General features: G+C 43.9%; 1 protein-coding gene across 8 annotated transcripts in view; it reads left to right on the top strand.

Annotated features, from left to right (window-relative positions):
• The first annotated feature begins 1,710 nt into the window (after nucleotides 1-1,710).
• XPO6 (exportin 6) overlaps nucleotides 1,711-22,534 on the top strand; it is a 102,197-nt gene continuing 81,373 nt past the window's right edge. For 2 of the 8 annotated variants that reach the window (XM_072836284.1, XM_072836279.1), the window contains exon 1: nucleotides 1,917-2,156. In XM_072836284.1, the coding sequence (XP_072692385.1) occupies nucleotides 2,154-2,156 (3 nt within the window). In that variant the 5' untranslated portion in view covers nucleotides 1,917-2,153. Of the gene's footprint in view, nucleotides 2,157-22,534 lie in introns of all 8 variants that reach the window. The other 6 variants (XM_072836281.1, XM_072836286.1, XM_072836285.1 and 3 more) reach the window with 6 other exon arrangements.

Raw genomic sequence — 22,534 nt, 5'->3', positions numbered from 1 at the left:
GAATCATCCATTTACCTTCTGATACGGATTCTCTAATACATGCCGTTTCTACTGCCTAGAAAAGTCTATGCCTCCTCTCTTTGCCCAGCAAACTACAACATGCCTTTCAGGCCTCAGCTTAAGTAAATGTCACTTCCCGACATCCTGCCCCTTCCAACCCTGGAAATCAACTTGGATCCCTTGGCCTTTAATTCTCATGGTGGTTTGTATTTTTCTTTCACACTCTTGCCACAATTATAATAACTATCACTTACCATATAATACTTTAAAAATAATGTCTACTTCAAAAGGGCACACGTGTATCTGCTTCCTCTGCACTGAATCCTCGGAAAAGTGGATGCCAATAAATATTTGATGAAGGAATAAACAAAAGCTGTTGCTTTCTGCGGGCTGGAGTTCTGGGAGCGGTTCTCCAAGCGTGGTCCCCAGGACCCGCGAGCATTAGCATCACCTGGGCACTTGTTGGAAATGTCAATCATTAGGCCCCACCCAGCCCTAGAGAGTTAGAGTCTCCGCGTTGAACAAGCCCTCCCGGTGATTCTGGTTCTCTGGTTTGCAAGCCACTGGGTTATACAGATTTGCTCTCGTCTATGCAGCGCGCACACCCAGGGCTCAACCTCGTTTGATGGCGGGGGGGGGGGGGGGGTCTCTTTCCTGCTTCTGTGTCTTAAAAATCAGGACTTTCACAAGTAGAGCGGTTTGGAGGATAGAACAGGAACTCATCATCACATGTCAAGCCCGCAGAACCTGTGCAATTGCTGTTCTTTCATTTTTTATTTTTATTTATTTTAAAGTCATCTCTATTCCCAAGGTGGGGCTCAAACGCCTAACCCCGAGGTCAGCATGTTCCACCGACTTGGGCCAGCCAGGCGCCCCCCACCCTTCCTTGGGCTTTTTTTTTTTTTTAAATAAATTCACTTTTTATTGGTGTTCAATTCGCCAACATACGGAATAACACCCAGTGCTCATCGCATCAAGTGCCTTCCTTGGGCTTTGATCCCCATTCCCACGACGGACTTCACATTCGCACCCCTCCCCGCCGCTGGCTCGTGGCGCTCAGAACCTTCAGGGCGGGCGGCCCTTCCTTCCGGCGCGCTCCTCCGCCTCCCGCCCGTGCCCCGCTGCCTGCGGCAGTCCCGGCTCGCGGGCCGGCAGCGCTAGCACGTGCGTCAGCGGAAGGGCTGTAGGGCTCCACGAGGGCAGAGGCTGCGGGCCACGGAGCCCGGGGCGCGGAGGGCGCGCGTAGAGGGCCTCCCTGCACGGCTGCGGAATGAATGAACGGGCCGCCCAAGTGAAAGGGAAACCGCCCCTTTACTAAGATGGCAGGCCCGGGCCCTTTACCAACATGGCGGCCGGCCCGCGTGGAGGGGCGGAGGGCGGGGCCGGCGGGGGGCGGGGGGCGGGGCCGGCGGGGCGGGGCGGGGCCAGGAGGGAGCCGTCAGGTGCGGCTCCGCCCCGCGCGCCCCCCCACCTCCCCTCCCTCCCCGCTCGATTCCGGATTGGTCCGGTTCCAGCGCCGCAGCCCGGCGGCCGCGCCGTGGGGCCGCGCCGGGCGCTCGCCACTTCCGGCGCGTTGGGGCTGTTGGTCGGGGGCGGCCGTGCGGCGCGAGCGGGCGGCTCCGGGGCGGGCGCGCGCAGGGATGCTCCGGGGGGCGGCGGCGGCCGTGTGGGCTGAGGCGGCGAGGGCAGCGGGGGCCCCCGGGCCTCGCCCGTGAGCCGGCCGCCGAGGCCCGTTCAGCCCCCGCCTCTCCAGCCTCGGGCCGGGCCCGCAGCCGCTTCTGAAGGCGGAGGCCGGGAGCCCCTGCCTGGGCCCGGAGCCTCCCCTCGGGGGTCGGGCCCGGGCGGGGGGCCCCCCCGTCCCCGAGCCGCTGCCCTCCGAGCCCCATTTCCTGCCTTTTTTTTTTTTTTTTTTTCAGTTTCCTTGGGGAGGGGCGGGTGGGTCTAGATGAATCGTTCCCGGGGTCCTGGATGAGGCGGGCCGGGGGGCCGCGCTGTTTTTAGAGGGTCCCCGCGGGGCCCGGGCGGGGCCGCGGCCGTGTCTGCATGGGTGGGGGACTTCCCGATCCGGCCTGGACCATGACCTGAAGTGTGCGAGCGGGACGTGTCCGGAGCTCCAGAGCCAGCTCACCTGAGCCGCCCCTCCCCCGGCCAGCATGGTAAGTGGGGTCCGAGCCCCCTCTCCCCCCGGGGCGGGAGCGGGCCCCGGGACTGCTGAGCCATCGCTTCTCCCCGGGGCGGGGAGAGGCGCGTGCCGAGCCCGGCAGTGACACATGCGTGCAGGCAGGCTTTGCAGCCCCGGCTCCGCGCTCCCATCCCCCCTCCCCCTCCCCCTCCCCCCCTCCCCCCAGGGATGCCTCAGGACTGGGAGGGACCTGGAAGCGCAGCAGGCACTACCCTCGTGTCCGGGGTTCGCCCCTCTCACGGTGCAGCTGGTTTGACAGGAGCCCTCCTGTGCTTACGGAGGGCCTGCGCCGAGTGGTGGCTGGTGTTGCCTAATGAGCCCACCGGCGCTCTCCTGAAGTGGGGAGACCGAGGCACGGAGCCACCGACTTACCCAGCTCAAGGTCACTCAGGTGACAGTGGCACGATTGGGAGCTTCGGCAGTTCGACTTCAGAGCTTCTGTTAGACACAGCACGGAGTGGGAGGGGGTCTTGCTGTCGGTTTATACCGAAGGAAACACAGGCTTTGTGATTTGCAGAGGTCACTTATCCGGATCGTTGCAAAGTCAGGAACAGGAGTGTGTTGTTTGGACTCCCCAGTGTGCTGCTGTTTCTGCCTCATGCTCTGGCCCTTTCCCCGCTCGTGCCTGGAAAACTCATCCTTCCACATTCAGCTCAGAAACCACCTCTTGGCTTTCCACGCTTCTTCGGACCCAGAGACACTCTCAGTACTCCCTTAGATTTGTGTACTCACATCTGCTTATTAAGCTTTTGTCTTTATGGTCATCATTGTTTCTGCACCTTATCTCTCTGCAGCAGTAGGTTCAGTTCCCTCAAAGATGAAATTGTCTGAATCTTTTTATCTGCCCCAGCCCCTGGTACATGGTAAGCCCATGGGGGAGCGGTTGATTGCACTGCGTGTGTCTGAGCACCTCCAGTGAAGGAAGTGTTCTTAAGGCTGTCCATTTTACCCCTGTTAGAGATTTAGTAGAGAAAGGGACATAGTGATGACATCTGTGATGGAGATGTTTAGGCCGGTGGGATTTTTATTTCTTTTAAATTTTTATTATTTTTATTTTTATTTTATTCTTTTGCCAGTGGGATTTTTAAGACATTCAAGGGGCCTGTGGGTGTTGTGTTAGGTTCTGGGCATAAAAAGAAGGCCCGCAGTCATGGCCCTTTGTCCTCATGGGGTCACAACCAGTGGGGTAAAATAGACCATGAATGCTGAGCAGCACCGTGTAGTAGATAATGTATGTAGTGTAGTGGCAGATAGGTTAAGCTCTCTGTGTCCCAATTTCCTCATCTGTAAAATGTGGTGTTAGGAATTCCTTAATGAATAATCCAAACGTATGAGTTGGGACATTTAGTGAGTGATGAAAGTAGTACTCTACAGTATTCCTTTTTCCATTTACTCTTTTCAATTAATTTTCTTGTTTCTTTTTAAGTTGTAAAATACACAGAACATAAAGTATACTGTTTTAACCTTTTGTAAGTGTTACAAGTCAGTGGCCTTAATTATAGCTGATCAGTTGAACAACTCGGGGGTCATGGGCACTGACACCCGCGCAGTGGAAAATTGCGTATAACTTTTGACTCCCCCAAAACTTGACTGTTTGTTATTCTACTGTCGACCAGAAGCCTTACTGGTAACATTAACTGTCGATTAATATTTATTTTGTGTGTTAGATGTATTATATACTGTATTCTTAACAGAGTAAGCTAGAGAAAAAGATCATTAAGAAAATCATAAGGGGGCAGCCCCGGTGGTGCAGCGGTTTAGCACCGCCTACAGCCGGGGTTGTGATCTTGGAGAACCAGGATTGAGTCCCACGTCGGGCTTCCTGCATGGAGCCTGCTTCTCCCTCTGCCTGTGTCTCTGCCCCCCTCTCTCTCTCTCTCTCTCAATAGATAAATAAATAAATAAATAAATCTTTTTTTTTTTTTAAAGAAAATCATAAGGAAGAGAAAATACATTTACAATATGATGCTATGTTAAAAAAAATCCATGTATAAGTGGACCTGTGTGGTTGAAACCCATGTTCAAGGGTCACACTGTACATTCATATATTGTTGTGCTTCCATCCCCAGAACTTTTTTCATCTTGTAAAACCGAAACTGAACAATAACTTCATTCCCTTCTCCCTCATCCCCTGGCGACCATACTCTATTTACTGTCTCTGACAATTTGAGTATTCTTGAGTATCTCATGTAAGTGGAATCATACAGTATTGGATCTTTTTGTAACTGGCTTATTTCACTCAGCACAATGTCAAGTGTGTTGTAGCATGTGTCAGAAAGTCCACTTTAACGCTGAATAATGTTCTGTTGTGAGTATATACCAATTTTGTTTATCCATTCATCTGATGGACACCTGAGTTGCTTCCACCTTTGGCTGTTTTGAGTCATGCTTCTGTGAACAGGGGGTGTACAAATCTTCAGTGAATTTTTTTTTTTTTAAGATTTTAAAATTTATTCATGAGAGACACACGGGCAGAGACACAAGCAGAGGGAAAAGCAGGCTCCCTGCAGGGAGCCCGATGCCAGGCTCATGATCCCAGGGCCTGGTGATCATGAGCCGAAGGAAGAAGCTCAACCACTGAGCCATCCAGGTGCCCTCTTTCAGTGAATTTTAAGTTGCCACTAAACACCAGGCTCTGGGGAATGTCGGATGAGAAAGCAGAGGAGCTCCTCCCTCCAGGGAACTTGCTGGGAATGTGCTTTAGGACCTCTGGGCAGAATTTTATTGGTTTTTGACTCAGCTAGCCAAGCACCCTTGAATTCAGATTTCATTTTAATTAGCAATCAGAGCATTATGAAAATGGCCACTTTTGAGCAATCATTGTAAAGTAGTTGACTTCAGATTACAATGTACATTTTTTTCTTAGGGGTAAGTTTTGAGTCAAGGTTTTTGTAAGCTAGACCTCACATGCTTAAGCACACAGGGGGTGGCCACAGTGGCTGTGACGAGAATAGGACCTGCTAATCATGTCCTTTCTTCATTACTGACACTGGGGGTTCATATCCTGTAGGTGTCCCAGGGTCAGGGGTGTGGGTGGGGCAGGGCTTGTCCCCAGAATACAAGGAAGCTGTTCCCTGGTGTGTATCTTACAGGAGGAGGAGGAGGAGGAGGAGGAGGCGGCGGCCGCGGCGGCTTTCCCTGAGATCACATCTCTTTCTTTAGTCCAGGAACTTTTTCCTATTTCTTACTGACTTAACATTTTTACTTTTAAGAGTATTAGTTGACACGTTTGAGCCTTTTGAGTGCATGTGTGTGCACAAACGGGGTGGGGGAGGGTCAGAGGGAGAGGGAGAAGGAGACTCCCCGCTGAACAGGGAGCCTGATGCATTGTGGAGCTCTATCCCAGGTCCCTAAGATCATGACCAAAGCTTAAGTCAGACCCTTAACTGACTGAGCCACCCCTATTTGAGCCTTTTTTTTTTTTTTAATTTTATTTGAGCCTTTCTAATGTCTGTAAAACTTCAATCAGAATGAGGTAAAAATGGTGTAATATGATCAAACTACCATTTATCATGTGTCTTTTGTAGGGTAGCTGTTTCTCATTTGTTCATTTTTCTTATAGTCACTCAGTATCTGTATCTGCTCTGGTTAACCAGACCAACCCTGCTAGGTTACATTATGCCAGTTTTTCCAGAGGGGGAGGTGACACACCGACCAGCTGTAGGATACCTGGGTGGAGCCACATTTGGACCAAGGCACTCTACTCCAAATCTTGCGTTTTTGGCAGGATAGATCTTCCTCAATTTACAGTGGGGTTATGTCCTGATAACTTATGGGGACGTAAGATATCCCCATATCTTGATCTTATGATAGTTTCAACTATCATAAGTCAAAACTATCATAAGTCAAAACTGCATTTCATATACTTAACCTACCAAACATCATAGCTTAGTCTAATTTACCTTAAATGTGTTTAGAACATGTAAGTTAGCCTGCAGTTGGGCAAAACCATCTCACACAAAGCCTGTTTTATAATAGTGTTGAATATCTCATGTCATTTACTGTATAATGTACTGAAGGTGAGGAACAGAATGGTTATAGTTGTATTGGTGGTTGACCCAGGTGATTGTGGGCTGATTGTGAGCCGCAGCTGGCTGCTGCTTCCCAGCATCATGAGAGAATTTCGTACTGCATGTCACTAGCCTGAGAATAGATCCAAAGTCAGAATTTGAAGTATGGTTTCTATTGAATGTGAATTGCTTTTGCAGCCTCCTAAAGTCGAACCATTGTAAGTTGGGGTCTATCCATACATGTGCAGATCTTGCGTGGAAGATCATGGAAAATGATTGGGAGTGTCATCCAACTCTATTTTGTTTGGTTCTGAGGTAGATAGTGATGAGGGCTGGAGAGTATGGACATTCCTGTTCCTAGAAGAACAGTTTAACCTGCAAATTTAGAACCAGTTAAAAAAGAGATTTCTAAGGGCGGCTGGTTGGTTCAGTGGATTAGGCATCTGACTTAGGGTAGGGCCATGATCTCAAGTCCTGTGTCTGGCTTCCTATTCAGTGGGGGAGTCTGCTTGTCCCTCTCCCTCTGTTCCCCCCCTGCTCGTTCTCTCTCTCTTTCTAAACTAACTAAATAAAAATCTTTTTTAAAAAAAGATTTTATTTATTTATTCATGAGACAGAGAGAGAGAGAGAGAGGCAGAGACACATACAGGCAGAGACACATACAGAGGGAGAAGCAGGCTCCATGCAGGGAGCCCGATGTGGGACTTGGTGTGGGACTCGATCCCGGTCTCCGGGATCCGGCCCCGGGCTGAAGGTGGTGCTAAACCGCTGAGCCACCCGGGCTGCCCAAATCTTTAAAAAAAAGAGATTTGTCGTTGCAGTACAGAATTACTAGAACAGCTATACTGTAACTACATTTTATTAGATTATCGGGTTTTGTTGAATTCCCATGGGTTCTTTTTTTTTTTTTTATTTAAAGATTTTATTTTATTTATATATGAGAGACACAGAGAGGCAGAGACACAGGCAGAGGGAGAAGCAGGCTCCATGCAGGGAGCCCCATGTGGGACTCAATCTCGGGACTCCAGGATCCTGCCCTGGGCCGGAGGCAGGCGCTAAACCGCTGAGCCACCCAGGCGTTCCAAATTCCCATGAATTCTTAAATGATGTAATATCTTAGAGGTTCCCACTACTCTGAAAAGTTCTTAATATTGAATGAGCTGTTGGTTATTATGGAAATTATGTGCAAAACCAAGTTCTTAAATTAGTGTTTTTCTAGTTGTTTGGAAAAACTGCTTTGGTTACAAAGACTTACGTTGGAATGTCCCCTTCTGTGACATTCCTGATAACGAGTGGTCCCTATAATGGAGGCAAAATCAGACCTTAGGTTTGGCCACTCAAATGGTATGTCTTCCACTTGTTCATCAATGGTGTTACATGATGCCGCATGCTGTAGGAGGCGTGAAGAAGCCATGGTAGTGTGGGGAGATGCCAAGGAAAGGTTCCGCAGTACTCAGAAGTTCTGTAGGCAGTCCCATAGTTAGAGCTAGGCCAGCTAGGAGGCTGGTTCCATGATCAAGAAATGACTTTAACAGCTTTTGAGAAAATTAGACATGTATGATTCAAGTGATGGAATTACTTTACTGGTAAAGTAAACAAAAACACAATCTGTAATGTATAGAGAAGTAGTTCTCTACAGTAGGTGAGAGCTTTTTAGTGCCTCAGTTTATTCACTTGTGAAATAATTTATTGATCTATGTCAAACTTATAATCGTAGGTACTGTGGGTACAATATAATAATACAATAGTTAATATTTATAGAGGTTAGATTAAGCCATGTATTTTACATATGTTAACTCATTTACTTTTCCAGACAATGCCAGGAGGTAGAGACTAGTTTTATTTCTCATTTTATGAATGAAAACATTCAAGACCCTCCTACACTGCAACTGCGTGATGGACCTGGGATTCAAACCCAGGCAGTTTGGCTCAAGAGTCAGCAGAGTCAGAGCTCATAACTGTTAAACTTTGCCCCAAGAGGGTTAGCAGTGCCCTGCCTTCTAGGAGTCAGTTTAATGAGGCAGATGAGACTATTTTCAGGCTGTACAGAGAGGCTGTAATGAGGGGGATAGTAGAAGAATGCATTGGTACAAAGGTAGCCTATCTGAGATAGACTCACTGAGGAAGAGGGGCCAGGAAAGTTTTCCCAGGAGGCATATTTGAGTCTTGAAGGGTTAGGAAAAGTTGTTTGCAGATAGTTACAAAGATCAGATACATATCAGTAAAGATCACAAAATCATAGATGTCAAGGGAAAAGTGAATGAATTAACATTTGCTGAGTGCTTAGGACTTTTTAGGGCTTCAGGTACTTACAGGACACAAACAGGTTATGTCTTCCCATGGTAAATATCTTTACTGCTGCTACCCACATCAGCGGCTGCTCCATTTCTTTGTTCCCCTTTTCAGTAGGGCTCTCTGATTTCTCACCTTCCATTCTAGCTCATGAATCAAGGTCCCTCTCTGTGGGTACTCCAGGTGGTGGTTAGTTCTCAAGTCCTCTCCAGAGCATCCACTCCTTCATATCCGCTTTACTTCTTTTTGTAGCATTTACTTTATGTATTTATTTAAAGTAAGCTTCATGCTTAACGTGGGACTTGAACTCATGACCCTGAGATTGAGTCGCGTGCTCTACTGATTGAGCCAGACAGGCCGCCCTGTGTAGCATTGACCATTTTTAAACATTTTACATACATAACGTTATTTATGAGATCTATTTTTATCTCCTTCGGCCAAAATATTGACTCCGTAAAGCTAAGGATCTTCACTTTGTTCATTGATGTGTCCCAAGAGTCTGGAACAATTTTTTTTTTTTTAATTTTTATTTTTTTATTTATTTATGATAGTCACAGAGAGAGAGAGAGAGGCAGAGACACAGGCAGAGGGAGAAGCAGGCTCCATGCACTGGGAGCCCGATGTGGGATTTGATCCCGGGTCTCCAGGATCGCGCCCTAGGCCGAAGGCAGGCGCCAAACCGCTGCGCCACCTAGGGATCCCGAGTCTGGAACAATTTTTGGTACAGGAGACAGTTATGTTGTGGAGGTCTTGATGTTCAAAGAGGCCTTTAGAAGGTGGGAGTAAGCGAGGTTCCCTATGATGAACAGAACTTGCAGAGAGAGGATATTTCAGAAGAGAAGGGTGGAACTACTATAATGTTCAAACCATTGGCTAGACTGGTTTGACTGTGGTGGGTTTTGTCAAGTAGCGGTAGTTGGAGAGAAAGCCATAAAGATAGTTAATGGCTAGATTTTTGGAGGGCCTTCGTTACTACTCTAGGGAGTTTGGCTTTGTGGGCTAGTTTTTCCTACAAGGAAAATGAATCCATCTGCCTTGTAGAGGTTACGTTGGTATGGGAAACTGATGGGACATATTATGTGTATGGATGTGACAAAAGTTGGTTTTTGGGTGTGGAATTAGGGTGAGGAGAACTTGAGCAAGAGAGTTGTCCCTGCTTAAAAAAACTGATCCTGGAGTCAAGGGATAAAGAAAAGGGAAAAGCTCAAGCTGATTTTGGAAGCCTCTAACCTGGCAACTGGAAATAGTGTGTGTGTGTGGGGTTGTTTACTGAATTGGTGATTTGGATTTGGTAGGAATGGAGGAGATGACAGGTAAAGAAAGTGACAGGACGATAATATCGTTACGTGAGGTGGGCCGTTGCTGCTGTGTTGAGGTGCAAGTGATTGGCAATGGGGTCCTGATGATTTTGTGAAGGTGGATTGTCGACATACGTATCCAAGTCAAGGAAGATGTGACAGTACAGGGTGGGGTGAAGAGGGGGGGAGCTCCTGAGCTTGTAGCTGCTGCATTCAGCCTGCACTTTTGACAACCCATGGCGGATTGCCCTTCTGTCTTCACTGCTTTTCAAGATCACCTATAACTTCTGTGTGTGGAAGCCAGTATATATGGCTTCTTTTCAGCCGTTATGCCATCTGATTTTTCCCTTTGGCCCTTGGCAACCACTGGACTTCTTTTCTTTTCTGAAACATTTTTTTTTTGTTTTTTGTTGGCTCCCATGATATTACTGCCTTGGTTCAGTCTCCCTCGGTCTGTCTTATGGCTTCAGTTAGGATCTGGTGCCACTGAGAGCTCAGCCCTACTTCCGTTGACATCCACCTGAGCATCCTGTAGACATCAAATTAAACATGTCTAAACCAAGTCCATCATCTTCCCCTCAGGTTAGTGCCTCCTCCCCTGTGCCCTGGTTCTGTTCATGACTTTATTCACTTGGACTCTCAAGTGGTAAACCTGAGTCATCTTTAACTTCCTCTTTGCCTTCAGTCCCCACATGTAGACTTGTGGATGCTCTGCTGACTTGTGTTCTGACCCCAGCCTTTCCTTCCATTTCTCCCCCACTTTGGTCAGGCTGTGTCTTTTGCTTTCACTCTCAGTGTCTTGACAGCTTCCACGTCTCCCCCTTGCAGTTCATCTTCTATATTCCTGCTAGAGCCCCCTCACAGAGCTCAAGTGGGAGCATGTCATATGACCCCAAATCATTCAGAAATCATTCAGAGCAGAGAATCTCCATTGTCAGAGACCAAGTTGCTTTTTTTTTTTTTTTCTTTTTGAGAGAGAGTGGAAGGGAGGGAGGAGGGAAGAAGACAAGGTGGGAGAGGCAGAGGGAGAGAGAGAATCTTAAGCAGTCTCCATACCTAGGTGGAACCCCAACTTGGGGCTTAATCTCAGGACCCTGAGTTCATGATCTGATGTGAAATCAGGAGTTGGATGCTTAACTGACTGAGCCACCTGGGTGCCTTCAGAGACCAAATTTTTGGTCATCACAGAGTGGTGGAAAGCGCTTGGGCCCTGGATTTTCATAGTTTCACTCTTAGTCCTCTTGGTACGGATGCAGATGAATTATTAAATGCTTAAAGTGATTTATTTGGAATGTCTTTTAAAGACTTCTCAAATTATACCTGTTCTCTAGCCACAACAAACTGTCATTTCCAGAACATTGAGTACACTTCATACTTCTCTGCGCTTGTTCAGTGCTGTTCCCTCTGCTCTTCTGTCCTTTGCTTCATTTTTACAGGCCCTTTTGAGGGTTTCTGGCTATCATCTTTGATATAGTTAGGTTTTTTCTTTTGGCTTTTATTATTTTGATATATTTGTTTTTACTGTATAGGAATTAAAAGACTACGCTACATGCTTCTAGTAAGCGTCAAACAGTGCAGAAGTTTGAAGGGCACAGTGTGAGAGACTCTTCAGCTCCTGGACCCTCCATTCAGTCCCAGTCCCACTCCAAGCCTGTGGGTGGGGAGGATTAGTTCTTGCCTTTTTTTTTTTTTTTTAAATTTATGATAGTCACACACACACAGAGAGAGAGAGGGGGGCAGAGACACAGGCAGAGGGAGAAGCAGGCTCCATGCACCGGGAGCTCGACGTGGGACTCGATCCCGGGTCTCCAGGATCGCACCCTGGGCCAAAGGCAAGCGCTAAACCGCTGCGCCACCCAGGGATCCCCATAGTTCTTGCCTTTTTAAGAGTCCGTATCAGGGTGAGTCTCAGGCCTCTTTGCATTCCCAGTGCGCCTTAAGCATTCTGCAGATAGTGAGGCAGTCAAAAAGAGTCAGGTGTGAAAAAAAATTCAATAAGGTCAAGGCAGGTGCTAGAACTTAGTAAATGACAATGATGGTATTTGAGGAGTGTGGTAAGATTGAAATAAAGGATGAATATAGTAAGCATCCTGCTTTCCCCAAAACTCATGCAGCCTGCACGCTCAGATTGTGGCATTTTTCCCCTGGGCAGGTGGAGGCTCAGGGACAGATGAGGAGGGGAAGTTGTTACAAGAAATGCTGTGTAGATGCCTGCTTCAGGGGAGGCTCCAGACACAAATTGCTGCTGCAAGAACTGCTGGACTCAGTGGGGATTGGGTGTGGTGAGAGAAGGGTTGTGGATGCTGAGGAAACTCAAAGCGCAGAGGGAAGTGAGTTAGGTGCAGGAGGCTGATGAGAGAAGGAAGGAAGCTGGGGGTCAGGGAGCAAAAGGTCTACGTGTTTCATAATTACGCTCGGCACTTGGCATTGTTGAGGGACCCTCGTATACACTGCATACGGTACCTCATTTAATTTAATGGCAGCCTTGCAAGGTAGGTCTTCTCTGTTCCCATTGTACGTTTGGGAAGATGAGGGTGCTGAGACTCCGGGAAGGTAATGTAAGGAGCTTGACCAAAATTGCACAGCGAGTTGATGGGGATGGGACTTGGAGCCAAGTTTCTAACTCCACAGCTTATGTTTTTTCTGTATCCGTAGGTTTCTCCGTAAGCCAGTGCACATTTACACAGGCATATATACTTGAAATATAGTCCACCTGGGTGTATTGTCCCAGGAAAAGTAGTACGTCTAGTCATCTAACCTTCAATAATTATTAGCTCTTGATAAATCCCTATAGGTTAAGGAAAAAGATCATGAAAGGCATTAAGAGGATGGCATAATTTTTATTTTACTTATTTTTAAGTAAGCTTTATGCCCAACATGGGGGTTAAACTCAATGACCCCAAGATCGAGTTGTCTGCTCTCTACTGACTGAACCAGCCAGGTGCTCCAAGAAGATGGCATTTTTTTTTTTTTTTTTTAGAAGATGGCATTTTTAATAAATATATTTCATGTTTCAGTTCTAGGTAATATCAGTGAGCTTAATATTAGGAAAAATAAGAACATTTGGACTCCTTCTCTTTACACCTTCTCATTCTTGGTGGTTATTTATAGTCTGTTCTATAACCATAATGTCTTTAGTATTTAGTTTTAGTTTTTAGTTTAGTTTTAGTTTTTTTGTTTTAAAGGATTCAGTGTTCCCCACTGGTTCTTTTAACTGTGGTCTTTCCATATCTGAAGTCTTTAATTCATCTTCCTGTTGGCTAGATTTTACTGTCAATTTTGATTGTCACTTAAGTGGTGAATTAAGAATGTCTACTTTTATGCTTAAAGGACATCTTGGCTAGGTATAAAATTCTTGGTTTGCACTCTTTCCTGCAGATCCTTAGATATTGTTCCACAATCTGTGGTTGAGTGTTTTATTGACCCTTTTAATCTATTCAGCATTGATTAGCTGATAATTTTTTTCAAAAGTTTATGGTTATTCTCTGAATTATTATTATTATTTTTAGAGATTTTATTTATTTATTTATTTATTCATTCATTCATTCATTCATTCATTCATTCATGAGAGGCACAGAGACATAGGCAGATGGAGAAGCAGGCTCCCTGTGGGAAGCTGTTGTGGGACTTGATCCCAGGACTCCAGGATCATGCCTTAAGCTGAAGGCAGTTGCTCAACTACTGAGCCACTCAGGGATCCCTTATTTCATGTTAGAATATGCCTGTTGTCCTTGTCCATAAATGGTAATACTCATGGGTCATATATTCTTTTCCTAAGAATTTTGTTGATATTTCTCCATTGTTTTCTGCCATTGAGTGATGTGTGGAAAAGGATGGTTAGCCTAATTTATATAGTGTTGTCCCTTTACCCCAGTTAGAGATAGCTCACCTTTATTACATGGTTATTAGAAGAAATCTGTATTGAAGTTCAGTAACTCAATTAGGATATCTTTTAGTGTGGATTTTTAAAAAGAGATTTTATTTACTTATTCATGAGACACACACAGAGAGAGAGGTAGAGACACAGGCAGAGGGAGAAGCAGGCTCCATGCAGGAAGCCCGATGTGGGACTCGATCCTGGGACTCCAGGATCATGCCCTGAACCAAAGGCAGATAGATGCTCAACTGCTGAGCCACCCAGGTGTCTCAGTGTGGATTTAAAAAAAAAAGATTAATTTGTTTTTTAGAGAGAGGGAGCAGGGGCAGAGGGAGGAGAGAATCTCGAGCAGACTCCCCACTGAGTGAGAAGCCCAATTTGGGGCTGGATTTCACAATCCTGAGATCACGATCTGAGCTGAAATCAAGAGTCAGATACTCAACCGACTGAGTGACCCAGGTACCCCACATGTGGATTAATTTTTTGTCATTTTGCCCTAAAACATGCCTGCCTTAAGGTATTTAGCTAATTCCCTAATGTTGGCTGTTTTAGATTTCTAGTGTTTGGTGCTAATGCTGTAATAAACACATTGAATATATCTTTGTCTGCTTTGTGAAACTGTAGGATAAGTCTCTAGAAGAATTGTGGGGCAATATCAGTTTTTACTCTCATTAGTAGAGTATTTCCTATTTCTCTGCCCTCTGGCTGACCATTAAAACTTTTTAATTTGAAAGGCGAAAATGGCACATCAGGCACATCATGTGTGAGCCTTTCTTTAGTTGTGAGTGAAGTGGAACATCTTTTGATATTTTATTGCCATGTGTGATGTTTTTTTCCCCCATGTCTGCTGACCATTCCTGGTCTCCTGATCTGTGTATATTTCTCAGTTGGGTCAGCCAACAATTAAAAAAAAAAAAATGTAATTTGGCTCTATTTTAGAATCAATAAAGTTATGTTTGGAATGGCTTCCACATTTGGTAGATGAATCTCATACTGCTGATTTTATTCAGAAAAAGAACACTAACATTTCATGTATATTGATATTGTGGACTTGACTAAAGTGAGTGTTTCAGTGATGGGACTGCATAACCTGATCGTTTTCTAAACTTTTGTCTGGTGATCCATGCAGTTTTTTTTTTTTTTTTTTTTGATCCATGCAGTTAAAACTTCTATTCTTCTCCACACAACTTCATGGATGTCATAACATCAAGTAAAAACATATTTAATTATAGGAAAGCAATTCCATTGCCAGAAAGCTGTGGAGCTCACATGGTGAAGTGATTTTTCTGGTAATCATTTGTTAACTGGGTTTATGAACCAGAATGTGAATTTAGAATGCTAAAATATATATGAAGTAATTTCGTAAAGGAGTTTACCAGTCATGTGTAGTATGTCTCTGATTTTATTTTTTTCTGAAACTTCCCTGATGGCAGAGAGCCCTACATTGGTTAAAGGAAGGCACCTGTCCTGGGGCTATATCAAAGCAGCTCTTTGTAAATATGACATTTCTTAAAACTCTTGGGTTGTACCTTAAACATTTTTTTGTTTAAAAGTCAATATATATATACACTTTTTTCCTCTTATCTCTCCTCCCTTTCTGCCCTCCCCAGTCTTCACAAGCAAATTAAAGACCCAGGCACATATGTTATTTTTGAGGACACCAGGTGGCCTTCATATCGTTTTACTGTGGGAGTGACTGGTCCATGTTTCCAGACCTTTGTGGACAGATAGACTTGGCTGAGAAGTGCTGAAAATTCCCATCCTGGTGGAACCATAAAGGACAGTTCTTCTAAAGAGAAGATGCCTGAAGGCTTTTAAAGACCTTGAAGAAATGTCCGAAAACATTTTGAGAAAAAGAATACCCCTTTATACCTCAAAAACAAACAGTTTGAAAGTGAAAGGGCTTTGAGTGGACTGCTTTTATTGGCACATGCTCTGTAGACCCTTGACATTTGATGCTTTGGTTTTGATGATTGTCAGTGACCTTCAAAGTCTTTGATAAATCATTTGTTATTTTGTAAAGGTATGTCTTGCAGTGTCTAGAACAAGTCACTTAGCCGGCTAGTGAGTGGATCCAGCTGACCTAGCTCAGGGCAGCCTAGGGGTGCTTTACCGTTCGGGATTGTGACTTGGGAGATGTAAAAAAAAAGTCTACTTTGTGGAAGATAAACCCCAAAGAAATTCAACTAATGGAACTGATGATACAAGTGAAAAGATAAAAGGAAGTTAAAATTCTTAGTAAGGAAATGAAAGTTAGGGATAAGTCCAAGAGTAGAAAGTTCAGTTTGGTGGTGTCTTGGATTCACCATGCCCTCCGTGTAGAGAGAAAGGAAAGCAGTTCCTAATGTGGGAGGAGTGCAGGGCTGTTGCAAATACTGCTGATGATGGAGGGAAGGTTGAAAAGACTTTTAACTAATTAGGTGCCTGGGTGGCTCATTCAGTTGAGTGGTGGACTCTTGGTTTCGGCTCAGGTCATGATCTTGTGTTTGTGGGATCGAGCCCCATGTCTGACACTGTGCTCAGTTTCTTTTTGGAGTGTGCTTCAGATTCTTTCTCCCTCTCTGTCTCTCCCTGCTTGTGTGCGTGCGCGTTCTCAAAAATGAATAAAATCTTAAAAAAGGAAAGAATTTTAACTTGTGGTATGAGTCTATGCATGGATAAGTGTGTAATTTGTAATTGTTTACCAAAATGGAAAGTAAGGGGGAAGAAGCATTGCGGGTGAATTTAGGGGCTTGCTTATAATAGAGTTTGTGAAATAATTGGGGACTCATCTTGAGTTAATTGAATGTGAGGATGGAAAAGAGTGAAGAGAAAGTCTAGAAGTTTATAACTTCTGGAAGTTTCTAACCCTGGATGAGGATATATGCATGTCAACAAATGATTGCTGTGCTGGGAGATAAGTGCAGAAATAGAGCCTTGTAAGAGGTACAATTGTACTTAAAAAAAAAAAAAAAAAGCCTGTCCAAATTGGAGAGTTGTATCAGGGAAGGCTTCCCAAAGGAGGTGACACTGGGGTAAGATTGCAGAGCAGAATAGGAAGTCACTGGGCAAAGAATTGGGGCTTAAAGTGGAGAAGCAGAAGGGCCATTTTTGGTCAGATGGAGCCCCACATACATGCGGAAGAGTGGTCAGTTCTTGTAGACTAAAGTTCTGAAATACTGAAGAGTGAGCAGTCCTCTAGGCAATACCTGTAATCTCTGTGAAGGCATCCACTCCAGAAAAGGCTTTTAATTCATGACAAAAGGAGCCCCGTGCTTTAATCCAGCCCAGGAAATTATTCATCTGCATTCCGCATTCTGTTTTGAGAGAAAAATAAGTGGTTTTCCAAGGATTTATTATTTAACTTAAACATCTTATTTTGGAAGTACTTTTAGACCTTCAGAGGAGTTGCACAAATAAGGGGTTCCTGCATCCTCTTCTCCCATGGGGATTTAGTTTTTTTAAAAAGCTACTAAAAAAATAATCAAACCTTCCAAGATTTGTGGCCAGTGAATTAGCTCAGTTTCTGTGGCTTCTTCATTCTCCTGCATTTGGTGATTGAATTAGGTGCTGATGTTATCATAGAGTCTTCTCTGCCACCTCTTGATTTTGCCTAGTTATTTTTTTCCCTGATGGTAGTATTTTGAACTCTGTAGCCTACTGTGATAAAGTAGACAAGAGCTTACTGTCCTCTGATTCAGCCTCTTGGCTTTTGTTTCCTTCTAGTCTTTTTTCCTGTTTACCTTTTAAATATGGCTGAGATCACACTGTAAATGCACTTTTTTCCTTCTTTTTCCATGTAACATTATAGTATAAGTGGCTTTCCAAATGTTCAAATACTTCATAAATATATGCAGTGGCTGTGTAATATTGCATTGGATAGATTCTTGGGCAGTTAGATTGTTCCATTTTTTTTTGCCATTGTAAATAATGTGATTAATGTTTTTGCAAAGAGCTTTTTCTGTATTTCAGAAAATTGCCTTAGGCTAGATTCCCAGAAGGACCCAAGGGTATGAAGATTTTTAATAAACCTTTTATTTTAAAATAGTTTTATTTTTTTTTATTTCTTAAATTTTTATTTATTTATGATAGTCACACAGAGAGAGAGAGAGAGGCAGAGACATAGGCAGAGGGAGAAGCAGGCTCCATGCACCAGGAGCCCGACGTGGGATTCGATCCCGGGTCTCCAGGATCGTGCCCTGGGCCAAAGGCAGGCGCCAAACCGCTGCGCCACCCAGGGATCCCTTAAAATAGTTTTAGATTTACTATGAACGTTTTTAAGGTGTGTCATCAGATATTTTCCAGAAAGTTTACACCAGTTTACTTTTCCCATCAGCATTGGGTAGTCTTAAGAAAATTGTTGCAAATTTCATAGGTTAAAAAAATAGGGCAGCCCCAGTTGGGCCCAGGGGTTTGGCGCTGCCTTAAGCCCAGGGTATGATCCTGGAGATCCGGGATCAAGTCCCTCATCAGGCTCCCTGCATGGAGCCTGCTTCTTCCTCTGCCTGTGTCTCTGCCTCTCTCTCTCTCGCTCTCTGTGTCTGTCATGAATAAATAAATAAAATCTTAAAAAAAAAAAAAGCTTCATTGTTCCATAATATCTTTTTGTGCGGGGTGTAGGAAAAGTTATCACCAACTTAGATTTTATTTTTATCTGTTTTTTGGATTTTTGTTTGTTTTTGCTACCTATATCCTTCCCTATTTTTCTCTATAGGATTTATAGGTCACATTTGTAGGTTTATTTTTATGTTTATTTACTATTTACTTAAGCATTCTTTATATTTAATGTATTAGAAATGATGCCTTAACATATTTTCCCCCACAAAATAAACATAAAATTTACCATTTTTACTTTTAAAGATTTTATTTATTCATGAGAGAATGAATTACTATTTATTTAAAATTTACCATTTAAAAAATGTACAGTTCAGGGACTCCTGAGTGGCTCATCAGTTGAGCATCTGCCTTCAGCTTGAGGCATGATCCTGGGGTCCTGGGATTGAGTTCCACATCAGGCTCCCTGCAGGGAACCTGCTTCTCCCTCTGCCTATGTCTCTGCCTCTCTCTCCACATCTCTCATGAATAAATAAAATCTTTTTTTTTTTTTTTTTTTAAGTACAGTTCAGTAACATTAAAATATGTACATTCACGATGTTGCATCTGTGTCCTCATTCCTAGCTTGGCGTTCGTTCAGGGGATTGTCACCTGTACCCCAGGTGGGAGCAGTATTGGAGCACATTCTTCTGAGCCCTGTCTTCCCCTTCTCATTTTTTCTTTCTCACAGGAAGGACGTATCTCCTGATTTATTTATGATGGGTGTTGGGGAGAGCCCACCACCATTGGCCCACATTTCAGGTGTGAGGTCACTGGCAGAACGATGCCTAGCTTTGTCCTTGGACTTCTCTCACCTGCTTATCTTCAAGAGAAGCTTGTTTCCTGCTGTACCTTCCTATTGTTATTAGGCCTGGCTGGTCAGTTCAGGATGGGAATGAGGAGGCATTGCGGCTTTGCCAGTCGTGAAGAGGACAGTGCACTTTGATCTGCACTTGATTGCTTGAGCCTATGTAGCAATTGGATAGAACCTGGAAGGGAGTAAGGAAGTGATTATGCTCCTTCAAATCCCAGCAGTCTGTAATACAGTCTGGAGGTTTTTTTGCCAAAACGAAATGTTATTTTAACTGATATTTAAAATGCCAGTGCTGTCGACATAATTGAGGATGAAGGTGTCATGGGTTTTACAAGACTTGCTCTTAAACAGTTGCAGGTAGTAAGACAGCTGACATGAAACCCTTTATGTGTGAGCTGTAGTGTTGATTGGGATTTTAGATTTGCAGTATGCGTTTATAGTGCTCTATCAACTTCATACTCATTCATTCCCTGCAAGGTAATGCCAGCTCACTCATCATCCTTAAAGCCCTAGAACTCTGTGTCCTTTAAGGGGGAGCTGTCGCTGAGGACTCTGCTTGGCCCTCCTCAGGGCCTTCACTTCACCAATAGCTGGTTGATTTTGGCAAGATACTCTCTCTGAGCTTCATTTTTGTCCTCTGTAAAAGGAGGTTGGGCTTGCTCTTCTCTGGGGATTGTATTTCTCTCTTAAAAAAAAAAAAAAAAAAAGAGTTTGTAGTTCTGTTTTAGGATTTCTTGATAGCATGCCTTGTGTTAATGTGCCCGGTATCTCTTGCATTTAATTGACTAGGCACGCAGATATAAATATTCATCCTCCTGGGAGAAGTACCTGGGAAAATGCAGCAGATGGAATTGTGAAGAGAGAGCCTATTTTGGGCTCTATTACTCAGTTATATCTTAGACAGTTTCTTGCAGAATAACTATTCTTATCATTTGCTTTTTTTGGCTGTGTAATTAAAGCTTTCCACTATAATATAAATAAATAAGCATATCACTTATATGTATTTTAGCTGCTAGTGGGATATGCTTGCTGCCCAACCAGCAGATGCAAAATTTTTAACGCTTAGGTTATGTACTCTCCTTTTTCAAAAACTGTGTGATCGTAAACCTGGCATCTAAGAACTATCAGTTTCTCTTGCCTGTTGTATCCTTGTCTCACTTTCTCTTTCCTCTTTGCTCAGCTGGCTTGGAGCAGTGAGGAGCAAAGTGGGAGGGTACTAATCCAACAGGATTTTTTTTTTTAAAGATTTTATTTATTTATTCATGGTAGACATAGAGAGAGAATGAGAGAGAGAGAGGCAGAGACACAACACAGGCAGAGGGAGAAGCAGGCTGCATGCCAGGAGCCCGATGCGGGACTCGATCCTGGGATTCCAGGATCTCACCCTGGGTCAAGGCAGGCGCCGAACCGCTGAGCCACCCAGGGATCCCCCTCCCACAGAAGTTTTAAAAAACTTTTATTTGGAAATAATTTCAAGCTGACAGAAAGATTGCAAGGAATGAATAGTACGAAGGACACTCATACCTTTACCCAGACTCCACTATTGTTAACATTTTGCCCTATTTGCCTTATTATTTTCACCTTTTCTCTATATACACATGCACATACATATATAAACGTTTGCACACACATTTCTTTTTCTGAACTGTTGGAGAAGAAGTTGCCTACGTCATGGCCCAATGACTCTATGTAGTGTATTTTCTATCAGGGATATTCTCTTACAAAGCAGTTATCAACATCAGATAATGTAACATTGATTCAGGACTTTTATCTGATGTACCATCTGTATTTCAGTTTTGTCCTTTGGCCTAATTATGCCCCTTATAGCATTTTTCCTCCCTTCAGCACAGGATCTACCCTTAGAATCAAGTGTAGTATTTATTTGTCATAACTCCTTAATCTTCTGTAGATTTGTTTTACATTTTTGAAACTAGTGTTCCTGTCCAGTGGTAGCTAACTGGTTCTTCTGTTTTTATATATTGGCCAGTATAGTACATGGATAGGTTTTCCCAGCATAAAACATACTGTCCTCTGTGTACAAGATGTTTCCTCTAATTGGTCCCTGGGGGGACAGAAAATGCTGCATCGTTATCACCATCACAGTGGGACCAGTTGGGCTTTTTGGCCTAGATGCTTGGCAGTTATCCTTCTTCTACCTCCTAGTCCTCAGCAGTAAACAGACCCCTTTTGTTCTTAGAAGAGATGGAGAATCAACGAAACCCAAGAAATTCTGTGCAAACCCAAGAAAACTGGGAAGTACTTTTTGCCATCGGTCAACGCAATGGTTGTTTTAGACTAAAGCAGAAAAGTGCTTTTTAATGATTAGAATTATGTTCAGATGTGGCTAAAGTACATGTTTTTTTTTTTTGTTGTTGTTGTTAAAGTGCATGTTTTAATCAGATATTAATCTGATCATCATGCATCAGTATCTGCATGATGATACTGTACTAAGCTATATCCATAATTACTCTCAAAGGGGAAATATTTTCAGGGTTAAGCTGTAGGCAAGACAACAAGCAGCCCTTCTGAAGTGAATGCATAACTTCAATAGTTAGTTCCAGACATGCGTTCATGGAATCATGGTAAGTGCAAATCTTCCCTGGCCTTCCTTTCCCAGAACATGGCGTGTCTCCGTTTCTTTCCTATAGTAGAAAACGTTTTTTCCTGTAGCTTCTGTACATAATTTTTGGAGTTAATTAACTTCACTGTACATCTGTAACTCTAGATTACCCCTCTGTTTAGACTTGCCTCTACCTCTTTGTCACGGGCAGGCTAAGGGACACCTGGACACTGGCATGGATGCACTGGAATCCGGATACTTGGTTTGCTGCTCTCTAGCTGTCTGCATGTGAGCAAGACACCCAGCACCCTGGGTTTCAGTGCCTGCCTTTCTGAGTGCTGGACTTCCAAGGTCCAACTAGTTTCAACACTGTTTTTAGAGAAGTAAAGTGAGATTTCTACTTAATCCTGATGTGTGGTTTTGATTCGTTTTTCTTTTCTTTTCTTTTCTTTTCTTTTCTTTTCTTTTCTTTTCTTTTCTTTTCTTTTCTCTTTTCTTTTTTTCTTTTCTTTTTTTTCTTTTCTTTTTTTTCTTTTCTTTCTTTTCTTTTCTTTTCTTTTCTTTTCTTTTCTTTTCTTTTCTTTTCTTTTCTTTTCTTTTCTTCTTTTCTTTCAGGATAGTATCTACCATTTGAGAGAGCAGAGACAGAAAAGTGGGAGAAGACCTGTGAATGTTGCCTTACTCACTGGGGCTTCCTCTACAGTCTTTCCTGCTTTCTAGAGTTTTGACCTGAGTGACTTCAGAGGGGCCAGAGAGATGTCACATTGATCCCCATCATGCCTTCTTTTAAGCTTTATATTCATGTTTGTACTCAGGCCTGAAGGCCAGACCTGAAGGCCAGACCTGAAGGCCAGAGGGACTTCTTTGCTTATCTGTTTTCTTTGCCATGAAGAGAGTAGGGAAGAAAGAGTGTTTTTTAGAGTGTTTGA

Source organism: Canis lupus, chromosome 8 (genome assembly GCF_048164855.1).
Source record: "Canis lupus baileyi chromosome 8, mCanLup2.hap1, whole genome shotgun sequence".
Lineage (NCBI taxonomy): Eukaryota > Metazoa > Chordata > Mammalia > Carnivora > Canidae > Canis > Canis lupus.
The sequence above is the reverse complement of the archived record's forward strand: the minus strand, read 5'-3'. Positions and strand labels throughout refer to the sequence as shown.